Here is a 12,077-nt window from a genome sequence, read left to right on the forward strand (position 1 = left end):
AAGTTGACCTAGCTGTCTCGGCACAGAGTGGACCCTAGGAGTAGGTGTTCAAAATGGTCAATATCTGCTCAGGATAAGGCAGAATTTCCCAACTGGGGAGCCAACTAGCAGTGGGACACGCTGCCTCAAGGAGTCCTGAGGCCAGTGGGGTCATCCCGCATAACCAGAAAGGAGTTAAGGTGGTTATTCAAGACTCCTCCATGGGGGCTTCCCTGGTGGCGCAGTGGTTAAGAACCCGCCTGCCAATGCAGGAGACACGGGTTCGAGCCCTGGTTCGGGAGGATCCCACATGCTACGGAGCAACCAAGCCCGTGGGCCACAACTACTGAGACTGCGCTCTAGAGCACGCGGACCACAACTACTGAAGCCCATGCTCCACAAGAGAAGCCACTGCAATGAGAAGCCCGCGCACCACAACGAGGAATAGCCCATGCTCGCTGTAACTAGAGGAAGCCTGCATGCAGCAGCGAAGACCCAACGCAGCCAAAAATAAATAAATTAATTAAAAGTGCTGGCCCTCTGCCAGGTCCTGCTAAATGCTTAGGGGAAAGAAAAAAAACCGACTCCTCCATGTTATGTTTGGACCCATTGGTAAGGTCTCTTATTAGCAGTCACCTTGTGACTTTGCCTTCCTGAGCAGCGCGTTTGCACTCTGACTGGACTTTTCCTCGGGGGCACAGAGCCACCTTCCCTTCAGCTCCTGTCACTGCTATGCAGATTGCCCCTGTACCAGTGCCCCACAGCATGTGTTCCTCCTTTTCCACGTCAAACCCTCAGCAGTTGCCTCTCCCTGGTACCCACACACCGGAATGCAAGGGGCTTGTGGTGAAGTGAGAGAAAGCCTGGACACGGGATGCTAGGGACCTGGATTCTAGCCCATGTGTGGCCACTGATGGCCTAGGGACTTCGGGAGAAGGAGAGAAATTTTACCAAGGGCCTACAGCACTCCAGCGCTGTGCTGGGTGCTTGGAATGAGTCTTTTAATCTTCCCAACATCACAGCTGCGAGGTATGGGCTTGTTCCCCCATTCTGCAGATTCGGAAATTAAGTCCCTTGCCTAAAACTCAGGGCAGATTAGTAGACGAGTCCAGATTCTGACACAAGCCTGTCTGACTTTCCATTGCCCCCATGTATTACCTCTAAAATCTCTTCCCTTTTCTAAGCCAACGTCTCCCACCTCTGATCACACATTGTCTCCACCTCCACTGGGCTCCACACTGTTCTGGACATATAGCCGTCAACAAGGTCCCTGCTCTCATGGAGCTGACAAGCCAGTGGGGAGCCAAATAATAAAAGATTCGGTATGTTGGAAAATGACTGGAAAAACAAGGCAGTGAAGGAGGGGGATGGGGAGGTAGGTACTTGCTCTTTAATGTAAGGTGGAAGTGGGGGGGCTCACTTTTTAAAAAAATATTTTTGGCTGCGTTGGGTCTTCATCAGTGCGTGCAGGCTTTCTCTAGTTGCAGCAAGCTGGGGTTACTCTTCGTTGCGGTGCAGGGGCTTCTCATTGCAGTGGCTTCTCTTGTTGCGGAGCCCTGGCTCTAGGAGCGTGGTTTTCAGTAGTTGTGGCTCGCGGGCTCTAGAGTGCAGGCTCAGTAGTTGTGGCGCACGGGCTTAGTTTCCCTGCAGCACGTGGGATCTTCCCGGACCAGGGATGGAACCCATGTCCCCTGCATTGGCAGGCGGATTCTTAACCATCTGCGCCACCAGGGAAGTCCCGGGCCTCACTCTTAAGGTGACACGTGAGCAGAAGTGAAAGAGTGAGCCATAGGGACACCTGAGGAAAGAGAATTTCGAGTTGAGGGAACAGCCAGTGCAAGGATCCTGACGTGGGAGCGTGCCTAACATCTTAGAGAAACAACCAAGAGCCTCGTGGAGTAGAGAGAATAAAGAGGAGGTAAGGTCACAGAGGGAATAAGAGAGAGATTGTGTGGGTCCTTGAGCCACCGTGAGGACTCTGGCTTTTACTACGTGCAGGAGGAGGCAGCAGAGGGTTCTGAGCCCAGGAGGCATGTGATCTATTTCAGATGTCCACAGGGCTTCTCCGTGGGGAAGAGACTAAAAGGGTGGAGTTAGGGCAGGAAGCCCAGCGAGGAGCCACTGCATTTGTTTAGGCCGAAGAGGAGGGTGGTTGGAACAAGGAGGCGCAGTAGAATGGGGAGAAGGGAGATTCTGGATCTGTTCTGAAAGTAGAACCAACAGAATTTGTTGACAGTTTGGATACTGGGTGAGAGAGAAAGTGGGCAACAGAAGGGATGGGATTTGCTATTTCCTGAGATGAGGAAGACTGTGGGAAGAGCAGACTTGGGGCGGTGGGGAGTCAGGGGTCAGGTCTTAGACACGTTAAACTTAAGATGCCTATTAGACATTCCAAGTGAAGAATGTCACTCGATGGTTGAATACACAGAGAGAGAGAAGAATAGCAAATAATACAAATAATATATTAATATTAGAATAGTTATAAATTATTACATAATAATAATATTAACAACAGTTTGTTAAATTGACTCTGGTCTTTCCATCTGTTCCATCTCTTGCTCTCACAGTAGCCATACGACATATTAGGGATTAACCTCAGAGGGAGAAACAGACTCAGGTTTATTAATTTACTAAGAGAACACAGCTGGTACGTGGCAAGAGTCAAGATTGAATCCCAGGTCTGTCCAACTTTGAGACCCAAACATTTTCTAATCTGCTAGTTGCTTTTCAATAAAGGGGGTGGATTGAATTGTATGATCCTTGAGTATGCCTTTCAGCTCTAGAGAGTCTTAAACCTGACAGTTCTGTGCTTTGAAGACAAAGAGCCTCTGCATCTGTTAGGATTGTGTGCAGGCCAAGAGTCCACAGGTATTGAATGAGCAGGGGGGCTCTCCTAATTTTTTCTTTGAATGGTTGGTACCTGGACAGTCCTCAGACAGCCTTTCTGGTTTTGCTAATTTTCAGGCTCTGGGCAGAGCTTCAGGTAGGCAGCTAGGGAGTTGGCGGTTTTACTTTGTTGGTGAGGACTCCCTGGCTTAGTGAGGGAAGAGACTTGCCAATGTCGCACACAGCAGATCCGGGTCAAGCATCTGACTCGACTCTGGAACTCCTTCCACACCTAGGCATGTTCCCTGTGTCCCTGCCTCCTTCACCAAACCTCCTTCTCCACCCAGATTCCTTCCCTGGGACAAAAAAGGATGTAGGCGGAGTCGGTTTTTAGGTTTTTTTTTTTTATTGTGGGTGCATTTCTGGTAGCGGGATAGGGCGGAGGGTCAGGACCTCCCAGGAGAAGGCAGAGGAGGGCAGGCGTGACGGGTGGAAAAGGAGAAAGGTGAGGGGAACGTCTTTACTCTCGGATCTTCAGCTCCCGCGCCATCTGACAGAGGGCGCAGGGCAAACAAAAGGTGAGGGCCGCCCAATCTTTCGCGATAGAGCCCTGGAGGGTGGGAGAAAGAGGTTAGCAGTCCTAACTTGCATCCCAGGAGGCCCGTCCCCAGCCCTCGGCTCCTGCGGTCCCGGGCCCGGCGCGTACCTGGATGTGGTAGCGCTCGCGCATGCCGGTGCGCAGGGAGTTCAGGCTTCCGGGCAGGCAGGGAGTGCCGCAGCACTCGCCGAAGTCGTCGGAGATGCGGCAGGCGAGGCACAGAGGGACGAAAGTGCCGCACAGACCTGCAGGGGAGGCGGGGCTCTAAGGGCGGGGCCCACCGGGTGCCACCGGCCGGCTCTGCCTCGGGGAGGGGCGAGGCGGGGTCCGCGGCGCGCGGTTGAGGGGCCCAGAGGCAGCTGAGTGTTGGTGGAAGTGAGGGTCCCAGAGGGAATTAGGGGTCCGAAAAGTGGGGTTTCAAGATTGGGAAATAAGGTTTGAAGGGGGAGTTGGGGACCCAAGGAAGACAAGTGAGGGTGCAAGGGGGACGTTGAGGGTCCCAGTGGAAGTTGGAAGGTGTGAGGCCGGGATCCTAGGGAGTGTCGGGCGTCCCAGGAAGGCATGAGGGTTAGAGACTGGGAATTCAGGGTCCAAGGAAGGAGACAGGGAGTGGGGTTAGTAGGGCGAGGAAGGGGCTGGGGGTGACCTTCGCTCCCTTCCCGCTCTTTCCCCGGGCCTGGAGAGGGGGCGGCGGGCACTCACAGATGGGCATGTCACTGCAGCAGTCCATGAGAGTGGTGTTCCAGTCACTGAGCTGGCACTGGTAGCTGCTGGCACCCTGGGGCTGGCTGGTCACTGGGTAGGACATGGCTGCGGAGGGGAGAGGCTGGGGTCAGCGGGCAGCTTCGCAGCACCTCCTGGGCCCTTGCACCTATGCAGCCCCTCCCTCGGCCGGGCAGTCCGGGCGAGGCCACCAGGCCGCCCACTGAGGGGACACCACTGTGCCTCCCCCGTTCTTTATGCCACATCTGGGCATCGACATCCCAGTCTGTTCCTGTTGTTGGTGCCTCCTGCACAACTGGTTCGGCTGGAGGTGGGGTGGGCGGGGAGCCTGCAAGTCTAGGGAAGGTTGGCGCCACATGTGGGCGGGGCGGAGACCTGCCGCCGGTTCCTCCACGCCTGGGCCTGGGGGCCTGGGTCCCTGCACGTCGGGGCATCTGGGGTGCAGGCAGGCGCCGTCTGTCTTCAAAGTCATGGTGCCCAGGGGAAGGAAGGGGCCATGTTCCGGGGACTGGAAGGTTTGGGGTTCCATCCAGCGATCCCACCTTTGCCTTTCACGTTGTCGTGCATCTCAAATTGCATCTTGCTGGCCCTGAGGAGGTGGCCGTTGGGGACAGCAGACGTGGCAGTGGTGACAGCGTCAGAATCTGTCCAAGGGATGCTGGATACTGGGGGAGGTCAGGGCAAGGGGCAGGGGCACTGGGGGCTGGGTTCTCAGGGGTAAGGATGCTGGGGAGAAAGAGCCATATCAGCTTGCCAGCTAGGAGAGACGTGGGATAGGGTTGTATGGGGTTGGGGGCGAGAAACTCGCCCATCTCTGTACAGCTGCCCACAGACCCCAGAGGACCCTCCTCATACCAGAGGCAGAGCTGGAGAGAAAGACCAAAAGACAGAGACAGGCAGAGTCAGAGACAAGGGGAGAAAGAGATCAGAGGTAGGTGCCTATAGAGATGCCACCAGTAACACTCACACCTGCCCAGTACTGTTTTTCTGTAAGCCCATTTCACAGACAGCACACTGAAGCTCAGTGAGCTGAAGAGAAATGCCTCACATCTGATGGCCCCGCCAAGAGGGTTAGTAAAGGGGGTACTGGCCCCAAGAACTTCCAACGTCAACTCAGTGCCATCAGGTTGAGAAAAGGGGGTGGGTCACAGGGGGTATTGAGAAAGACAGGGATGTCCAGAGAGGTAAACAGTCAGAGACGTGTAAGGGGGCAGAGAGACGTGAGTGGAGTTGGGTGGGGCGAGAAGAGAGCAGAGGCACCAACCTTTGAGTAGAAGGCTGCGGGCAGATGCTCCTACCTGCAGGACTGCTACAGCGACGATGGAGACAGAGGTGTGGGTGACACCTGGGAACTGAGTTGCTTATATCTGGGCTGGCCACGTGGCCCTGGGTGGGGCTCTGACAGAGATGCCCAGGGAGCCAAGCCGGTCTGGCTGACCCTCTTCCCCACATTGGGACTTCCCCTTCCTCCTTCTCCATCCCTCATTCCCCTCTCCCGCCTCCTGCCTGGCCTCAGAGGACCAAGGAAATCGTGGGGGAGAGGGTCCAAGGATGAGGAGCTGGGAGTAGAGATCTAAAGGGAAGTGGGCAGAGAGACCAAGAGAGGGAGAGAGAAGGCTGAGGGGAGGTGCAAGGGACACAGCTGTACAGACACCAAAAGAGAGGAAGAGACAAGAGAGATAGGGAGGGAATGGGAGACAGAGACAGAAGGAGAGGCCCAGAGGGGAGAGAGAGACAAGGAGATTCAGAGAGATGGAGAGAGATAAGATGAGAAGACATGGAGAGAGAGAGAAAGAGATGCCGAGACAGAGAGGCACAAAGATCTGGGGAGAAATAAAAAGAAAGGGGGAGAAGAGATTCAGAAAAAAGACACAAAGATAGAAAGGTGGAGTGTCAGGTGAGTGGAGGCACCAGCCACTGGCCACGCCAAGGCTTAGAGGGAAGGGAAACAGGGAGAGGAGAGAGGCCGGTGATGCAGCAGAGTGCAGAGTGGGCTCCCACTGGGCCCTCTCCCGCCATCCTTAGCGAGGCCCCGACTTCCCGGGGAGAAGGGGCTTTGTGCCCCCATTCAGGGCCACCGGGCACATGGGGGGCAGTGTGTTTTGGGGGTGACCCATGCTGGAACCAAAGTAAAAAAACACACCTCACCCAACTCCAAATTGGGAAGGGAGGAGGCTGGGGACTGAGAAACTTCTGGTTCCTGAGGGAGGTGGATGTGGTCTAGGACACTTGAGTCCTAACAGAGCAGAGGACTGGGGCCCTGGACTCCTGGGTCTGAGGGAGGAGGGGGCTGGGAGTCCAGACTCTTGGGGTTAAGCTAGGCTGCATCCCTGAGTGGGGTAGGGGTCCTGGGATACCCAGACTGCTGTCTTCCTGGGAGATGAAAGAGCTGGGGGCCTGGAGGCCTGAGTCACCAAAGTCTCCCCTCAACAGGTCTGGCGGGGTTGGAGGTGATTCAGTGAAGGAAGCAGAATTAGAGCTGGGTGGGGTTTCCACCACGGGTGTCACTCCAAAAATGTACAAGGCACCGGAAAACTGGGGTGTCAGCTGCAGAGAAGGTGGTGCCGTCACCACACTGGGTATGAGTATGGGGTGATGAGGTGGACCACCCTGCTGGTCTGGGATCCCAGCTTTCCCCCCACAATCCTTAATTTCCTGACACCACCCAGATGGCTTGCTGTCCTTGTCCCCAGACCTAAGGGCAGCACGCAGCGTCTTGTCTGTCAGTGTCCATCACTTGGTCCGGGAGCCTGAATGTCTGGGAAGCATCTTCTCCCTGCTTCTGTTCTAGGGTCCCTGTTCCCCACCCCCGTCTCTGCATCTTTGTCTCTCTGGCTCTGAATCTCTCCTTTCCTTCTTTCCTCATCTCTGCAGATCTGTTTCCAAATTTCTCCTGGTTCTCTGTCTCCTCATCTCTGAGTCTCTCTTCCCGAGCTCTGTGTCTCAGTGTCCTTATCCTGGAGCCTCTGCGTCCTCTCTCAGCATCTATCCCCATCCTGAGGCTTACCCCATGGAGGCAGCCACAGAGCCCCATCCCCCAGCTGTCCAGACCATGGGCTGCAGGTGACTCAGGGTCAGACCCTAGGGCTCCCAAGACAACAACATGAGTTGTCCTCAAGTTTCCTCTCCCAACTCTGACACAGCCTGGGGCCCCCAATTAGATAGATACAGAAACTCATGTACTTGAGGAAATCAGGACTGGGAAAGCTGTGAGGTGGCCTGCTTGGGGGTGAGGAGGAGGGAAGTGGCAGGAAGAGGAGAGCTGGGGGCTGAGGAGTGAGCATGGCAGCGTCTCCAGGCTTCTGGCCTGCATCCCCCTCAAACAGGGTTGCCAGATAAAATGCAGGATGTTGGGCTTCCCTGGTGGCGCAGTGGTTGAGAGTCCACCTGCTGATGCAGGGGACACGGGTTCGTGCCCCAGTCTGGGAAGATCCCACATGCCGCGGAGCGGCTGTGTCCGTGAGCCATGGCCACTGAGACTGCGCGTCTGGAGCCTGTGCTCCGCAACGGGAGAGGCCACAACAGTGAGAGGCCCACGTACCGCAAAAAGTAAATAAATAAAAATTAAAAAATGCAGGATGTCCAGTTCAATTAGAATTTCAGATAAACAACAAATACTTTTTTAGTGTAAGTATGTCCCAAGTATTGTATGGAACATACTTATACTTAAAAAGTATTTGCTGTTTGTCTGAAATTCCATTTTAACTTGGTGTCCAGTATTTTTATTTGCTAAATCTGGAAACTTACCTTCAAAGAGGGGAATCCAAGTCCCTGGGTCTTTTCCCAGAACCCAGGAATCCCTCCTCAGAGTCCAGGTCCCACTCCCACTCCTCTCCTCCCCTAGAATCCATGAATGAGGTACCCAGCCCCTACACCCTCAGAACCCAGGAGTCCAGGCTTCCAGCCTCTTTCTCCCCAGAATTCAGGTGTCCAGTCCAGGTCAGGATACAGTTGCCCAACGTGGGTTTCACAAGGCGGGTGTTGCCATCTATGGCACTGGCGGAACCGGTCTGGCTGAGCAGGCAAGTGAAGGGGCCCCCTTCCCATTGTAAGCCTGCTGCATCCTCCAGGGCCAGCCCAATGGGGCTGGGAGCGGAACAGTAGGGACTCAGAGCTCTGGATGCGTCACCGTGTCTGGGTTTGGGTGTGTTGTATAGAGATATATCTGTCTCGTTGGTGTGTGCTTCTCTGGGTGCTGTGCTTCTCTGGGTGCTGTGCATCTGTGTGGGGTTTGTCACGATGTGCCTCTCTTTGCGTGTTCCTGTGTTCTGGGGTGTGACACGTGAGGAGGTCTTTTCTATTTGCGCGTCTGTATTGCCCTCCTGTGATTCTCCCTACTGTGCATCTGTGTTTGGGTGTGGTCTCAGTTGTGAAAGTTCCCTGATTCTGACTAGATTAAGGCAGGAATTATTTTTTGAGTGGTTGCTTTGTATGCTGGACTCCAGAGCCAGAAAAACTTAGTTCAAATCTTGATGGCCTCTGAATGACTATGAAACCCTGGGCAAACCACTAAATTTCTGTGGACTTCAATTTTTCCATCTACAAGATGGGTTGCTGGGAATAGAGTTGCTGAGAGGATTAAACGAGTTAATCCATGTAAAGAATTGCACCTGGACCATGGGAAACATTTTTCTGTTTATGGGGATGATGATGATGTTCTAGTTGCTGGAGATACAGTAGTGAATAAAACCAAGTCTTTGCTCATGGACCTAGTAGGGATTAGATGAATGGCCTGTCTATGGCTGGGCATATAACTGGGGTGTCTGTTTTGCATGAGGAAAGGGATATTTCTGTGTGTTGTCAGTGCGAGTGACTCCACGATTGTGTGCCTATGTGTGTCTTTGTAGGTAATTGCACATGCCGTGTGTGGATTCTCTGCTTGTGTGGGTATAAATGCAAGATCACACCGAGCAGGTGTTGTGAGGACACATGCGGACAGAGGAAGAGCTGCACAGAGAGATGTGGATGTTTGTCCGTCCATTCCGTAAGCATTTGCTGAGCCCCTGCAATGTGCCAGGATCTCTGGCAGGCATTGGTTCAAGGCCTGAAGGAAAGTAGAGAGACCTAGAGACCCACCAAGAAAGCTTTGGCTGCCCCAGGCTACTCTTTGTTGCGGTGCCCGGGCTTCTCATTGCAGTGGCTTCTTTTGTTGCGGAGCATGGGGCTCTAGGCATGCGGGCTCAGTAGTTGTGGCTCGCGGGCTCTAGAGCACTGGCTCAGTAGTTGTGGTGCACTGGCTTAGTTGCTCCGAGGCATGTGGGATCTTCCCAGACCAGGACTCGAACCCATGCCCCCTGCATTGGCAGGCGGATTCTCAACCACTGTGCCACTGGGGAATTCCCTATTATTTTTATTGTTTTCAGCATTTTAATCTCTCATTTGGTATGTATGCTTTTCTCTTTGTTTCCACATGAGTCTCAAGTCTCCTCCTGCTCTGGGTTCCTTCTGCACACGGCACCCGCCTCTGGGTTCCCTTTCAGGGATGAGGAAAGGGCATTATGGAGGCCAGAGCTTCCCCTAAGCCTTTTCCTCTTCATCTCTACTCCAAGCCCCACCTCAGCACCCAGAACTCTGGCCTGGGGACAAGGCCTGGCTCCAGTACAATACAGAGCCACATAAAATCCCGAACCCCAAATCTGTCTTCCTTGGTCAGGCCAGTGACTCTTGGGATCCAGGAATCCCCGTCCCTAGAGCATGACCGTTCAGGTTCCCAGCTCCTCCCTCCCTCAAGATGCAGGAATCCGGACGCTCAGCCTCTTCCTCCCTCAAGACTCAGAAGTCTAGGCTCCTCCGTTCCTCCTCCCTCAGGACCAAGGAATCCGGACTCTCTCATCCTCCCTCAGGACAGGATCAGTCCGTCGAACAGCCCGGCTTCGCGCAGCCGGAAACCTCGTTCCTTGTCCTTCTGCAGTCGCCCACGCCCTCAGCTGCCTCCCATTTCTGTCTTTCTAGAGGCGTGTCTGACACGCGAGCGCCCCTCGGCAGTCGAGCTGTGATAAGCTACCCACGACGTCAGTCACTATCTTCCAGCCAATAGACACTCCGCCTCCTAACTCCCTGGGCCACTCAGGGCAGGGCGAGTTCCCTAGTAGGCGAGACCCACAGCTCGAGTCTGACAGCGATAGACGAGTCTCCCCGCCTGTCCTGCCACCGTGTCAGGAGGCCGGGCCTTCGCCGGTTGGTGTTGGGGTCTGCTTCTTAGACGCTGGAGCGGCTCTTGAGTGGACACGTTCTGCGAGGCTGTCCTGGTAAACCCTTCACAGCACACCCAGTATTGGGGTTCTGGACATAGCTCGGACGGGAAACGGTGAGCCTTGGTGAGGCTTGAGGCGGAGCGGGGAGCTGGATGCACAGCGGGGAGCTGGATGCACAATCTAAGAGATTCATCCGTCCATTCCCTTCCTCCCACCCTAAACTTGATTCTCGTCTGCCCCTACCCGTCCTGCTCACGCATGCGTTCAGTCCTTCCTGCCCTCATTAAGTGCCTCACTCATTGATTTCCTCACATAGCCACTCACTCGCACCCGTTCATTCACACACTCAGCCACCCATTACTTAAACATTTCCTGAGGCTTCCAATGTGCTAAGCCTCGTGCTGGGCCATGGTGGTAACCAAGATGAATCAGGCCTGGGCTGTGTCCTCAAGGAGGCCTGGTCAGATGGGAGGACAGACCCACATATTGATATGCAGGGGTGGGCAGAGGCAGGGGAGTCCAAGAGAGTCTTTTTTGGGTTTAGTGGGTCAGGAAAGGTTTCAGAGGAGGGAACCTCCCTCTCCTGCCTCCTCCTGCCTCCTTGATGTACCCCTGGGTTGTCTCCATTACGGTTTACCGTAGGATACTGAACATAGTTCTCTGTGCTATATAGTAGGACCTTGTTTATCCATTCCATATATAATAGCTTACATCTGCTAACCCCAACCTCCCACTCCATCCCACCCCAATCTCTTCCCCCTTGGCAACCATAAGTCTCTTCTCTATGTCCCGGAGCCTGTTTGTGTTCATGAAGACCTTTTTTTTTTTTTTTTTTTTTTTTTTTTGTGGTACGCGGGCCTCTCACTGCTGTGGCCTCTCCCGCCGCGGAGCACAGGCTCCGGACGCACAGGCTCAGCGGCCATGGCTCACGGGCCCAGCCGCTCCGCAGCACGTGGGATCCTCCCGGACCGGGGCACGAACCCATGTCCCCTGCATCGGCAGGCGGACTCTCAACCACTGCGCCGCCAGGGAAGCCCCATGAAGACCTTTTGATCTGTGTGCAAAACAACCCTCAGTACCTCACCCACCTCTCACACACCTGAGTCTCCTCCCAGTAAAGAGTCTCACTGTCCACCTGCTCCCCTGTCCAGACCTGTGTCCCCTTCCTCCCTTTGCCTCCCTGTGACCTCTGCTCCACCCTCAATAAGTCCCACTTACCCAACCTCAGTTATGGCTCTGGGATCTGTTCTGCCCCTACTTCTACTCCCTACCTTCATGGCCTCTGCCCCAGCTCAGGGCTTGTCTTCCCTGTCCCCAGCCTCCTCTTTTGCTTTCCGCGCTCTAGTCTTGCCCTTTTCAGTCCGTTCCCCAGTTTCCCACTAGGCTCTTTCAGTGCCTGCGCTGATCCTGTCCCTCCCCTGCTCAAAGCCCTTCTGTGGCTCCCAGTGCCCTTCATTTATAGTCCAAATTGCACTCCAGGCCCTTCACGATCTGCTGCTGACCGCTCCCCACTTTGCACCTGAACTTCTGGCCAGGCAGAAGCCTTGACCTCTGCCTGTTGGCTCCCACGACGTTGCGTGTTTCTTCTTCTTAGCAAACTTTTGCTCATCCTTGGATCACTTCCTCTGTGAAGGACTACCTGACTACCACAGATGGAGCCTACGGGGCCTGTGACAGCCTGTGTCTGGGTCTCTTCCCACACCCTCCCTGAGTCCAGGGTTGGAAATTTCTTGAAGGCTGGCCCTGGATGGAAATCT

The 12,077-nt window shown here is 54.6% G+C and overlaps 1 protein-coding gene across 1 annotated transcript; it reads right to left on the reverse strand.

Annotated features, from left to right (window-relative positions):
• Positions 1-3,276: 3,276 nt before the first annotated feature.
• CNFN (cornifelin) lies at positions 3,277-5,440 on the reverse strand. Its single transcript, XM_032613202.1, has 4 exons — positions 5,391-5,440; positions 4,106-4,213; positions 3,512-3,648; positions 3,277-3,415 (listed from the first exon to the last, which is right to left on the reverse strand). The coding sequence occupies exons 2-4, from the start codon at positions 4,209-4,211 to the stop codon at positions 3,326-3,328; spliced, it is 333 nt and encodes a 110-aa protein (XP_032469093.1). The 5' UTR covers positions 4,212-4,213; positions 5,391-5,440; the 3' UTR covers positions 3,277-3,325.
• Positions 5,441-12,077: the final 6,637 nt, after the last annotated feature.

The sequence above is a fragment of the Phocoena sinus genome, chromosome 19 (genome assembly GCF_008692025.1).
Source record: "Phocoena sinus isolate mPhoSin1 chromosome 19, mPhoSin1.pri, whole genome shotgun sequence".
NCBI lineage: Eukaryota > Metazoa > Chordata > Mammalia > Artiodactyla > Phocoenidae > Phocoena > Phocoena sinus.